At 34.1% G+C, this 13,710-nt stretch overlaps 1 protein-coding gene across 1 annotated transcript in view; it reads right to left on the minus strand.

Annotated features, from left to right (window-relative positions):
- Nucleotides 1-13,710, minus strand: part of MTREX (Mtr4 exosome RNA helicase) — a 95,629-nt gene that overhangs the window by 70,621 nt on the left and 11,298 nt on the right. Inside the window, exon 5 of the mRNA XM_006074155.3 lies at nucleotides 13,290-13,402. Within this exon, the coding sequence (XP_006074217.1) occupies nucleotides 13,290-13,402 (113 nt within the window). The remainder of the gene's footprint in view (nucleotides 1-13,289; nucleotides 13,403-13,710) is intronic.

A 13,710-nucleotide genomic window follows, 5' to 3' on the forward strand; every position in this document is an offset into this window, starting at 1 on the left:
TTGTATTATACTGGATTTATAGCAGGTAGCACAGTGGCAAAGAATCCACCTGCAATATAGGAGACACAAGTTTGATCCCTAGGTTGAGAAGATCCCTGGGCAGGAAATGGCAACCTGCTCCAGTACTCTTGACTGGAAAAATTCCACGGACAGAGGAGCCTAGTGGGCTACAGTCCATGAGGCTGCGAGTTGGACATGACTGAGTGACTGAGCACACATGCACACACAGCACATATAGTTGAAATATATAGGTAGCAAAAATAGCACAGACAAGAAGAAATAAGGCTATCAATATTTTACAGAGATTGTGGCTGTGAGAATAATCACTAAACATGTAATTCAAAGGTTAAAAAAAATTAAAGGAATTAAAATGGTATACTAAAAAATATTTGTTAAATATATTAGAAGGCTATAAAAACACGAGACATTACTAAAAAACAAAAGGCAAATATAAATACAATCACATCAATCATTAAATCAAATTAGTGAAATTATAAAGTATCTTTTTGAACCACAAAGAAGTTGAATTAGAAACCCCAAAATAGAAAGATGTATGGAAAACCAACAAATACTTGAAAGATAAAGATAAGAGGAAATAAAGAGAAATTAAAGAATGAATTAAATTGAAAATAAAACTCAAAATTTATAGGATGCATATAAAGCAGTACTAAGAGGGAAAATTAAAGTTTTAAACATGAATATTAGACAGGAAGAATAATCTAAAATCAATCTAATTGCACCTCAAGAAATTCCTTGGAAGACACAGATTACCAAAACTGACTCAACAAGAAAGGAAACTGAGCTTGAAATTTAAAAATTTTCCCATAAAGAAGGGCTTCCCTGGTAGCTCAGCTAGTTAAGAATCCACCTGCAATGCAGGAAACCCTGGTTTGAGTCGTGGGTCAGGAAGAACTGCTGGAGAAGGGACAGGCTACCTACTCCAATATTCTTGGGCTTCCTTAGTGACCCAGACAGTAAGGAATTCGCCTGCAATGTGGGAGACCTGGGTCTGATCCCTGAGTCAGGAAGATCCCCTGGAGAAGGGAATGGCTGATCACTCCAGTATACTGGCCTGGAGAATTCTACGGACAGAGGAGCATGGCAGGCTACAGTCCGTGGGACTGCAAAGAGTCGGACATGATTAAGTGACTTTCACTTTTACTGTCTCATAAAGAAAAGCCTAGGTAGTTCAGATGGCTTCATTAATAAGTTCTGTCAAACATTTAAAGAGAAAATACCAAACCTACACAAACTCTTAGAGAAAACAGACCAGGAGGGTCACTTCTCAACTTATATTATGAAGTCAGTATTAACATGATATCAAAACTAGACTCAGCTATTAAAAAGAATGCATTTCAATCAGTTCTAGTGAGGTGGATGAAACTGGAGCCTATTATACAGAGTGAAGTAAAACACCAATACAGTATATTAACATATATATATGGAATTCAGAAAGATGGTAACGATGACCCTATATGCGAGAAAGCAAAAGAGATACAGATGTAAAGAACAGATTTTTGAACTCTGTGGGAGAAGGCAAGGGTGGGATGTGATTTGAGAGAATAGCTTTGAAACATGTATATTACCATATGTGAAACAGACTGCCAGTCCAGGTTTGATGTAAGAGACAGGGCGCTCAGGGCCGGTGCATTGGGATGACCCTGAGGGATGGGATGGGGAGGGAGGTGGAAAGCAGGTTCAGGATGGGGGACATATGTACACCCATGGCTGATTCATGTCAATGTATGGCAAAAACCACTACAATATTGTAAAGTAATTAGCCTCCAATTAAAATAAATTAATTAATTTAAAAAAATACAAGATACCCCAATAAATATGAATTTCAGATGAAAAAAAAAAAACTAGACAAAGATCTTGTTAAAAAAAACAACGAAAACTACATATCCAAATCTCTCATGAAGATTCAAAGAAATTCCAGAACAAAATATGAGTAAACTGAAACTGGCAACATTATATAAAATGATCAACTGCCATAAACATCTAGGTTTCTTCCAAGAATACAAGGATGGTTTAACAATAGGAAATTTGTAATGTACCACTTTAAAAGTATAAAAAGCAAACATCATATCCTTGCCTCTACAGATGGAAAAAGGATTTAATAAAATACAATGCTTCTTTTTTAATCCTCAATACACTTATTTTCCCCAGTTTTATTAAGATTTAATGATCTATAACATTATGGAAGTTTAAACTATATACTGTAAAATTTGATACACATATATATTGTGAAATGATTACCTCAATAAGCTTAATTTACATCCTTATCACCTCATTAATTACCTTATTTTTTCTGGTGAGAGCATTTAAGATCTACCCTCTTAGGAACTTTCAAGTATATAATACAGTATTGTTAACTGTAATCACTATGCTCTACGTTAGATACCCAGAACTACTCATCTTATACCCAGAAGTTTGTTTCGTTTCACCACTATCTTCCTACTTCCCCCACCCTGCCCATCTCAGTCCCTGGAAACTACCATTCAACTCTGTTTCAATAAATTCAACTTTTTTAGATTCCACATCTGAGATCACAAGTGTTTGTCTTTCTCTGACTTATCTGACTTAACATAATGCTCTCAAGGCCCATTCATGCTATCACAAACAGAAGGATTTCCTTCTCTGATGGCTAAATAATATTCCATTGTGATTGACTCTGTGTGTGTGTGTATGTATATGGATACAGACAGACAGAAACTACATTTTCTTCATCCACCCATCTGCTGATAGACAAAGCTTTCCTTGTCTTGGGTATTGTGAATAATGGGAATGCAGACATCTCTTCAAGATACTGGCTTCATTTCCTTTAGATACATACCCAGAAGTGGGATTGCCGAATTATATTCTATTTTTATTTTTGAGAAATCACCACCCTGTTTTCCACAGTAACTATACCAATTTATATTCCCACAAAATTGCACAAGGGTTTCCTGTTCTTCACAAACTTGCTAACACTCGTCATCTCTTGTCTTTTTGATAACAGCCGTTCAAATGGGTGTTTTTTTAATTCTTTCATTTGTTCCCAATTAAGAATAGAAAGGAACTTACTCAACCTGATAAAAGGAACCTAGGAAAAAGCTAGTTAAATTACACTTCATGGTGAAACACTGAATGCTATTCATTTAAGATCAGGAACATCCAAGGATTTCCACTGTCACTACTACTATTCAACACTGTACTGGATTTTGCCAACGCAATAAGGAAATGAAACAGATGGGATAAAACATCAGCAAGAAACAGAAAAAACTGTCTTTATTCACAGACAATATGACCAACTATGTAGAAAATCTTATGGAATATGCAAAGTTACTATAACTTGTTAGTAAGCCAGTTTATTAACAAAGTGACAATATAAAATATTAACATATAAAAATAAACTGTACTTCACAAGCCATTAGCAACCCAAATATCAACTTAAGGAAGAATGTCATTTGCAACAGCACAAAGCAATAAAATATTTAGAGATTTAAGAAAAAAATGTGTTAAAAAAGAGGAAGATGTATAAAATCTGTACATAAACTACAAAATATTGCTGAGAGAAATTAAAGATGTGAATAATAAATAATATACCATGCTAATGGACTGGAAGAGTCTATAATAATGTTAAAATGAAAATTCTCCCCAAATTAATCTATACAACACAATCAGCATAAAAATGCAAGTAGTCGTTTTGGGTAGAAATTAATACACTAATTTAAATTTTTATTGAGGAACAAAAAGGACCTAGAAGAGCCCAAACAATTTTAAGAATAAAGTGAGAGGACTCTAATTACCTAAATTTTATACATACTTTAAAGCTATGGTAATCAAGATAGCATGGACTGGTATAAGGATAGACACAGAAATAAACAGAACAGCAAGTTCAAAGCCAAACCTATACATTTATGGTCAGTGCACTAGGACTTCAACAGTCAATTCAATTCAAAGACAATTCAGTGGGAAAATCATCATTTTTTCAACTGGAACAATTATCCACATACAAAAAGGTTAATTTAAACCCCACCTTTACCTCACATCATACATAAAAATTAATTCAAAGGAAATCATAGCTTTAAGTGGAATGGCTAATACTATAAACTTCAAGAAAATAAAAGGGAAAATATTTGTGATATTGGGATAGGCATAAATGTCTTAAGTATTGATATCAAAAGCATGATCAATTCATAAAAGAAAATACATGAGAAGTTGAACATCAAATTTAAGATCTTTTGTGCTACAAATGATACCATTAAGATAATTTAAAGAATTATTTATGATGCAATAAGACAAACAATTCAATTTTAAAACTCAGCAAAGACTGAAATAGATATTCATTTAAGATATACAAATGGGTGATAAGCAAATGAAATGATACTTAACATTTTATTAGTCATCAAAGAAATTTAAAACCACTGTGGAACATCATTAGATATCCACACTAAAACAGGTATAATCAAAAAAGATTATGCCAAGAGGTGGTTAGGACTAAGAGAAACAGGACATAAGAGAAACATAAGATTCCTTATCCATTATGACAGGAATACAAAATGGTACAGCCACTTTGGAAAACAGTCTGGTCATTTACTGAATCGTTAAATATACATTTGCCATAAAATCCAACAATTACTAAGTATTTAACCTAAGTATCTATCTACCCAAGAGAAATAAAAACGTGTCTACATAAAGACCTGTATATGTATGTTCATGTCAGAATTACTTAGAATGGTCAAAAATGCAAAACAATTCAAATTTCTATCAAAGGAATAAACAAAATGTCCTGTATCCATAAAATGTAATATGACTTAATCAATAAAAAGAAATGAACTAATGATATATGCAATATGAATGAAACTCTACGTATTATTTTAAACAGAAAAAGACACAAAAGACTCCATATTACATGATTTCATTTATATGAAACTTCTAGAAAAGGCAAAACTATTTAGGCAAAGCGGATCAGTGCCAGCACTGGAGACGGAGGCAGGGTGAACGCACACACTCATAAGAAAACTAGGGACAGCAGCCTAAAACTGCTGAGGGTTGCACAACTGTACAAATTTATTAAAACTCAGTAAACTATATACTTAAATGGGTGGATTTCATAATATTTAAATTATATAATAATAAAGCTAATGCTTTTTAAAAAAGCTTTACATAGAAAAAGAAAAATAAACAGGGTCAGGAAAACTACTCAATTACCTAGGTAAACAACCTGGTACCAATATATTAATCTAGCATCAGACTTATAAATGAAATGTACTTGTTATAGTTATCAGCTAACATTGGAGTTTACCTTAAGTTCTTGAATTCCTAGGGGAAATCTTTATCTGAGATCCATGAACCACTCGCTGAAATCACAAAATCTGGTACATACATACAAATATACACTTCATTGGAGGTTTTTATTGAGGTAAAATTCATAAAACATAAAACTGTTTTAAAGTGCACAACTGAGTGGATTTTAGCACATTCACTACGTGGTGCAACTACCACCTCTATCTGATTCTTAACATAATTCTCATCCCTCCAAAAACCCCATATTCATTAAGCAGCTACTTTCTGCTCCCCTCCTCTAAATATTCCCTGGCCTCCACCAATCTGCTCTCTTTCTAAGAATTTACCTGAAATATTCTACACAAACGGAATCAAATAATATGTGACCTACTGAGTCTGGCTTCTTTTACTCAGCATAACGTTTCTGAGGTTCATCCACACTGTAGCATGCATCAGTATTTCAATGCTGCCATGGCTGAGTAGTATTTCACTGTACAGATACACCAGATTTATTTATCTATTCATCCACTGATGGACTTTTGGGTTGTTTCTACCTTTTTTTCATTATTGTGAACAGTACTGCTGTGAACCTTCATTATAAGCATCTGTGTATTTGTTTTCAATTCTTTGGCGTAATACGCCTAGGAGTGGAACTGCTGAGTTGTACAGTAATTCTATAAGTTATCTTTTTGAACAACTACTAGACTGTTTTCCACAGCAGGACTCAAGAGTTTTCAAAAGTGTCTATAACCCTGGTGAATTTCTTAAAATCTCTTTACAGTCTCCTAACTCAGAGTAAGCCTCTGACTGTGTGGATCACAACAAACTGGAAAATTCTTCAAGAGATAGAAATACCAGACCACCTGACCTGCCTCCTGAGAAATCTGTATGCAGGTCAAGAAGCAACAGTTAGAAGTGGACATGGAACAGACTGGTTCCAAATTGGGAAAGGAGTACATCAAGGCTGAATATTGCCACTCTGCTTATTTAACTTATATGCAGAGTACGTCATGCGAAATGCTGGGCTGGATGAAGCACTAGCTGGAATCAAGATTGCCTGGAGAAATACTAATAACCTCAGATACACAGATGACACCACCCTTATGGCAGAAAGCAAAGAGGAACTAAAGAGCCTCTTCATGAAAGTGAAAGAGTGGAGTGAAAAAGTTGGCTTAAAATTCAACATTCAGAAAACTAAGATCATGGCATCCAGGCCCATCACTTCATGGCTAACAGATGGGGAAACAATGGAAACAGCGACAGACTTTACTTTCTTGGGCTCCAAAATCACTGCAGATGGTGACTGGAGCCATGAAATTAAAAGACGCTTGCTCCTTGCAAGAAAAACTATGACCAACCTAGACAGCATATTAAAAAGCAGAGACATTACTTTGCCAACAAAGGTCCATCTAGTCAAAGCCATGGTTTTTCCAGTAGTCATGTATGGATGTGAGAGCTGGGACTATAAAGAAAGCTGAATTGATGCTTCTGAATTGTGGTGTTGGAGAAAACTCTTGAGAGTCCAATGAACTGCAAAGAGATCCCATGAACTGCAAAGAGATCGAACCAGTCCGTCCTAAAGGAAATCAGTCCCAAATATTTACGGAAGGACTAATGCTGAGGCTGCAACTCCCAATACTTTGGCCACCTGATGCAAAGAACTGACTCACTGGAAAAGACCCTGATGCTGGGAAAGACTGAAGGTGGGTAGAGAAGGGGACGAGAGAGGATGAGGTGATTGGATGGCATCACTGACTCAATGGACATGAGTTTGAGCATCCTTCAGGAGCTGGTGACGGACAGGGAAGCCTGGCATTCTGCGTCCATGGGGTCTCAGAGTCAGACACGACTGAGCGACTGGACTGAACTGAACCCGAGAGTATGAAAGCAGGTTTTAATATACACTGGAAAATTTCCTATACTGAAAATCTCTATGCTTTAGTAGCAAAAACTAAAGCAAAGTTACACTAATGCCCAGAATTCTAACATCTATATATGCTGGCTTCAAATGGATAATGCACCAACTACTATACACCTGTACACTTCTCAAAGTGAGATAAAATAACTGAACTAAAAACAGTCAAAGCTATAATTTGTGCCTTAGGAGGAGACAAGCTTCTGACTTCAGTACCTTCTAAAAAGGAATGGACAATAAAAAAAATTAGTCCTATTCCACTGGATAGAACTAGGGTAATACTGGACCATAATGTGTCTGAATCTAACAAACAGATCAAGACTACTCTGCAATTGGCTGATACTGTTTCAATGATAATCTAAGATCCAAAGCTTTACTCCTCTAACTCCCTTACAAAAAGAAAACTTTTGAGTTATACCTCAGCCAAGGTCTAAAAAGACTAATATACAGTACTCAGGCTCTGACTATCTGAAGGACGATATTCCAAAACTCATGAAAAATATCCACTACTATGCCAAGGTAAAGGCACTGCTGAACAGGGTGATTGGTGCAATTTTTATGTTTTTTTTCCTTTATGATCTTCTTCACTCTTCATGCGATCACTGTTAAGAACACTTAATTCAGCTGTTCAACAAGAAACCTGTAATTTCTCCATGATGAAGAAATAAAATATATTATAAATTATTAAGAGTTAACCTGTGAACAAAAACTGACTTCTGAAAAGGTGCCAAGATCGAGGGGAGAAAATAGTCTTTCAACAAATGGTTCTGAGGCAACTGGATAGCCACATGAAAAAAATGAAGTTGAACCTTTACCTTATAAATTATACAGAAATGTAAAACCTCAAAAAGGATCAAAGAACTAATAGCTAAAATTATAAAATTCTTAGAAGAAAATATAGGCATAAACCTTTGTGGTCTTGGATTAGGCAATGCTTTCTTTAAAATAACATGAAAAGAAAACAGACAAATTGCACTTGGTCAAATTAAAGACATTTGTCCCTCAAAGAATACGCTTAAAGTAAAAGGATGACTTATAGAAAAAGAGAAAATGTTTGCAAATCATATATCTGACAAGGAACTAGCATCAGAATACAAAACAACTATCACAACTAAACAAGGCAAACAACCTAATGAACAAGTAAAAAAGGACTTAAGCAGATACTCCTCCAAAGACATACAGAAGGCCAATAAGCATACTAAAAAATGCTCAGTATCATTCGCCATCAAGGAAATACAAATCAAAACCACGAGATATCACACTCACAACTAACAGAATAACTATTATCAAAAAGGCAAGAAATAACAAGTGTTGGTAAGGATGTGGAGAAAAGGGAACCCTCGTGTACTACTGGTAGGAATGCATACTGGTGCAGTCATCATGGAAAACAGTGTGGAGATTCCTCAAAATATTAAAAATAAAACTGTCATATGATCCAGCAATTCCACTCCTGGGTATTTATCCAAAGAAAACAAAAACACTGGTAAGAAAAAATATGCATGCCCCTATGTTCACTGCAGCATCATTTACAATTGTCAAAATACAAAAGTAATCCAAGTGTCATCAACAGATGAATGGATGTGGTATATGTATATGTGTGGAATATTATTAAGTAATAAAAAAGAATGAAATCTTGCCATTTGCAACAACACAGATGGCCTTAGAGAGCATTGTGCTAAGTGAAATAAGTCAGAAAAAGACAAATATTATATTGTTTTACTTATATGTGGAATATAAAAAATAAATGAACAAACATAAAACAGAAATAGTTATAGATACAGAAAACCAACAGGTAATCACCAGAGAGGAGGGTAGTGAGGGGTGGAAAAAAACAGGTGAGGAACCTTAAGACGTATAAACTTGCAGCTATAAAATAAATGAGTCATAGGTGTGAAAGATATAGTGTGAGAATCTAGTCTAATAATTATATATCTTTTTATGGTGACATAGTGTAAACAGACTTACCATTGTGACCATTTTGAAATGTACAGGAATATCACATCACTATGTTGTGTAACAGGAAATAACACAGTGTTGCAGGTCAATTATACTTCAAAACAAATGAATTTACAGAAGAAGATCAGATCCGTGGTTACCAGATGTGGGGGCAGGCGGGAAATGGGATGAAGATGGTCAAAAGGTAGAAACTTCCATTTCTAAGTAGTAGAGATGTAATGCACAATATGCTAAACATAGTTAACACTGCTAGGAGTTATATAAAAAAGTTAAATGAGTTCTTTTCTCATCACAAGAAAAAATTTTTCTATTTAGTTCTGTATCTACACAAAATGATGGATGTTTACCAAGTCATCATTAATTATAGTCATTTTAGGATGCACGTAAGTCAGATCATTATGCTGCAATCTTTGAACTTATACAGTGCTTTGTGTCAGTTTTATCTCAATAAAACTGAAAGAAAAATTATTTTAAAATAAACTTCACATATTGGAAATTAGAATAATGAACACTATATAGGATTATATCACTACCAATACCCACAGAACATTAATCTTATCTAGAAATAAGTAACATTATTGTGCTTTTTTCTTTCTGGAATTCTTTTCAGAAACCTAACTAGTTCACCTTGCAGAATGTTCTGTATTATTCTGATTAAATCCACATTTAAAAAGTTTTTATTTAAAACAATCATAAAATAAGTTTACTACATAATCAATTTTTTAAAAAAGGTAGTAACAAGTGTTGGCAAAGACATGGAGAAACTGAAACCCTCATATAACTACGGGAATATAAAGCGATGCAGCTGCTATGGAAAACAGTTTGGTGATCCCTCAAAAAGTTAAACACAGAATCAAACATGACCAAGTAATTCCATTCCTAAGTATATACTGAAGATAAGGAAAAAGATGTGTTCAAACAAACACTGGTACATAAACATTTCTAAAAGCATCATTCATAATAGCCAAAAAATTGGAAACACTCATACATCTATCAACTGATGAATGGATAAACAAAATGTGGTATATCATACTATATAATTAATCAGTCACAAAATATTAGCCATAAAAGGGAACTCAATTCTGATGTATACCACAACACAGATGAATCTTAAAATCATCATCCTTAGTGAAATAAAACATAAACAAAAAGCCATATATCATATGATTCTATTTAAATAAAATACCCAGAAAAGGTAAATTCATACAAACAGAAAGCAGACTGGTGGCTGAAAGAAACTGGAGCTAAGGGAATGGGGAATGACTGATTAATGGGTACGTGGTTTCTTTTTGCCATGGTCAAGACATTCATGAACTAGATATTGGAGACAGTTGCACACATTAAGGAAAAACAAGTTAACCCACAGAAGTCTATCTGCAATAGACTGCAAAATCCCATCCACATTAAAGAGCAGAACCCACTTTCAGAATGGCCCAGTTCCTCTCAAACTTTAACAGACGTATGCATCAACTGGTGATCTTGTTAACGTGCAGATTATGATTCAGTAGTTCTAGGGTGGGGTGTGAGATTTTTGCCTAATTTAGCTAGTAGGTGATATGCATGCATCTGGTCTAGGACCAAACTCTAAGTAGTAAGACTCTAGAACAATGGTCTTTACATACATTTTAGAAGAAAATATAACACCTATCAAAAAACTTAAAACACAAACAATACATATTTATTTTACACATTAGCTAAGAGAACTACTATAGTAATAGAGACCATGTATTAAAAATAATACAGAAAATATCTACTTATTTTCAGCATGGAGTAACAAGGACTGGGTTTACCTACCCACCTGTAACAACTGCAAAATAGGATAAAATATGTGAAACAATGATTTCGCATACTGAATAATCACAGAGTAATCCCTGAGAAGAGGGAAGTAAATGACATAATCTCAGATTATTGTCCACAGAGTTTCCAAGTCACAGTTCCAGGAGATGAACCTTGAAGGTTTTCGGAAGTTAAGCGGACAATGGGAGTCTGGGAAGCTATGGCAGCTACACTGCAGCTCAAAATAACCAGAGAGGAAAGAGGTAGGCAAAGGGAAAGCTCTGAACATCTGCTGAGCATTCTGGTGTCTTTAAATAAGTAATAATCAGTGAATAAGTGTTAGGAAACAACTTGAAGCAATGGGAAAAAACCACCAAATGGAGTGGAACTAAAAAAATGATACAATCTTCAGAGCTGGGAGTAACTCAGGTTCCCACTAGCCATGGTGGAAAAATTCGTAATTCATAAGATACTGGCTAGAATATCAAGAAATACGTTAAAAAGTGGAGAAAAGTAGCCTTAAGTTAAATGTTTCTCTAGCCCTGCCTAAAATCATAAAAGCCTTGGAAGAACTACATTTTTCTCCAAGTAACTGTATCCCACAACAAACCTCAAGAATATTAATAGAAATGCAAAAATAGTCATCACCCAAGAAGGTAAAATTCACAATGTCTTGTGAATTAAAAAATAGAAGGAGGCAAATATAACAAATAAGGAGTAAAAATAAATAAATGAAAAGGCATCCAAAAATGAGACAGAAAACAGAATCAGTAAATGAGGACACAGAATATTACCATTACAGTATAACTGTATTCTATATATTCAAGAAAACTGAGAAAAGATTAAATAGCGTGCTTAAAAGAAATACTAAAAATATTAAAAGACACGAACCAAAATTTTAGCACGAAAAATCTAAATCTGAGATGAAATAAACTGGATAGAATTAAAATCAAATTAGACATTGCAAAAAAAAAAAAAAACAAGAATAAACTTAAAGCTCTCCAAAATGAAACACAGAGAATAAACAAAAAATAATAAGTATCAGTGAGCTCTGAGACAACTTAAAATGACTAATACAAGTTTAAGTGAGGTCCTCTGAGTACTAAAAAGGGGTACTATTTTAAGCAAAAAATAGTTGAAATTTTTCCAAATCTGATGAAAACAAACAAACCTACAACCTGAGAAGCCAAACAAATTCAAGCATTAAGAAATATGAGAAGAATTATGTAAAGTCACGTCATAATTAAACTGCCAAAAGTCAGTGATGAAATTAAAAACAGCCAAACATCACATCAGAGCAGTATGTAAAGCAGCAGGAAAACACTGATTTATAATGATGGGAAAAGTCAATTAATTGAAACAGATCAGGAAATAACACAGATGAAAGTAATAGTAAGAAGGAATATTTAAACAGTTTTTAAACTGTATTCTGTTGTTTAAGAAGCTGGAGGAAAGTTAAGTAGACACATGGAAAACACTAAACACACATACAAATGAACTTCTAGCAAAGAAAACTATACATGTCTCACTGAAAAGGATTAAGGACAGATTAGGTGATGCAGAAGCAAAGATTAATGAATCTGAAGATAGAGCATGAGAAAAGACCTGAAATGAAACACAGAAAAAATGAACACAGAATTAGTGAATCATGACCAATATTCATGACTGATGGGATATTTACAGCACTAAATATCTATATTAGAAAAGGAAAGGTCTAAAATTAATGACCTCACCTGCTTTCTTTAAAAAACTAGAAAAAGATCAAATAAAGCCCAGAGTAATAAGAAAGGAAATAAAAAGTCTAAATTTACTTACAGAAACCAAATAGAGAAAATTTAAACTTTTAAAGAGTATGGTAAGAAACAAAGCTATCTTAAGAGTCTATTTTAAAACTACAAAGAGAGCAAGAGAAGAAAAAAGGAACAGAGGGAAACTACAAAACAGCCAGAAAACAATTAGCAAAATGACAGTACATACACACTTACCAATAATAAAATGTAAATGGACTAATTCTCCAATCAAAAGACAGAATGGTTGAATGGATTTAAAAAAAAAAGAGCCACCTATATGCTGCATATAGGAGACTCACTTCAGATGCAGGACACCCAGACTCAAAAGTGAAGGAATGGAAAAAGATATTCCATGCAAACAGAAACCAAAAGAAATTCTCAGTAGCTACACTTACATAAAACAAAATTAACTTTAAAACTGTAACAACATACAAAGAAGGACATTACATAATGATAAAGGGGCCAACCCAACAAGACAATATAGTATTTATAAATATTTATGCACCCAACACAGGAGCACCTAAACGTACCCAGCAAATATTAACAGTCCTAAAATCCCATTTAAAAAGAAAGCTACTCACTCAGCGCAAACAGTTTTTCCTGCTGATGTATGTGCAGATACTAAAACAGACTGATTATTATCAACACACTGAATGGCTTCTCTTTGAAAAGCATCAAGAATGAATGGATATTCCTATAAAAAAAATTAATATATGTATGAAGATACCTTGCCACATCAGAACATACTTAAAACCAAGAGATGCTACCCCCAGAAGCGTTATGGAAGCATTTATGAGTCTACTTGGGAAACAAACATTCTGTCCACTAGAGAAAATTAGGAAGAATTAAAAAGAAAACTTTAATGAGACAGAATATGTTATTTCTTCTGTCTAATCTTTCAATTATTATATTATGCTTACACATATACTAATTACAACATGATTATTACCATATATTAAGAACATGCTTTATGGGAGGCACTGTGGAACACATTTCCCACAT

This window comes from Bubalus bubalis, chromosome 19 (assembly GCF_019923935.1).
Source record: "Bubalus bubalis isolate 160015118507 breed Murrah chromosome 19, NDDB_SH_1, whole genome shotgun sequence".
Lineage (NCBI taxonomy): Eukaryota > Metazoa > Chordata > Mammalia > Artiodactyla > Bovidae > Bubalus > Bubalus bubalis.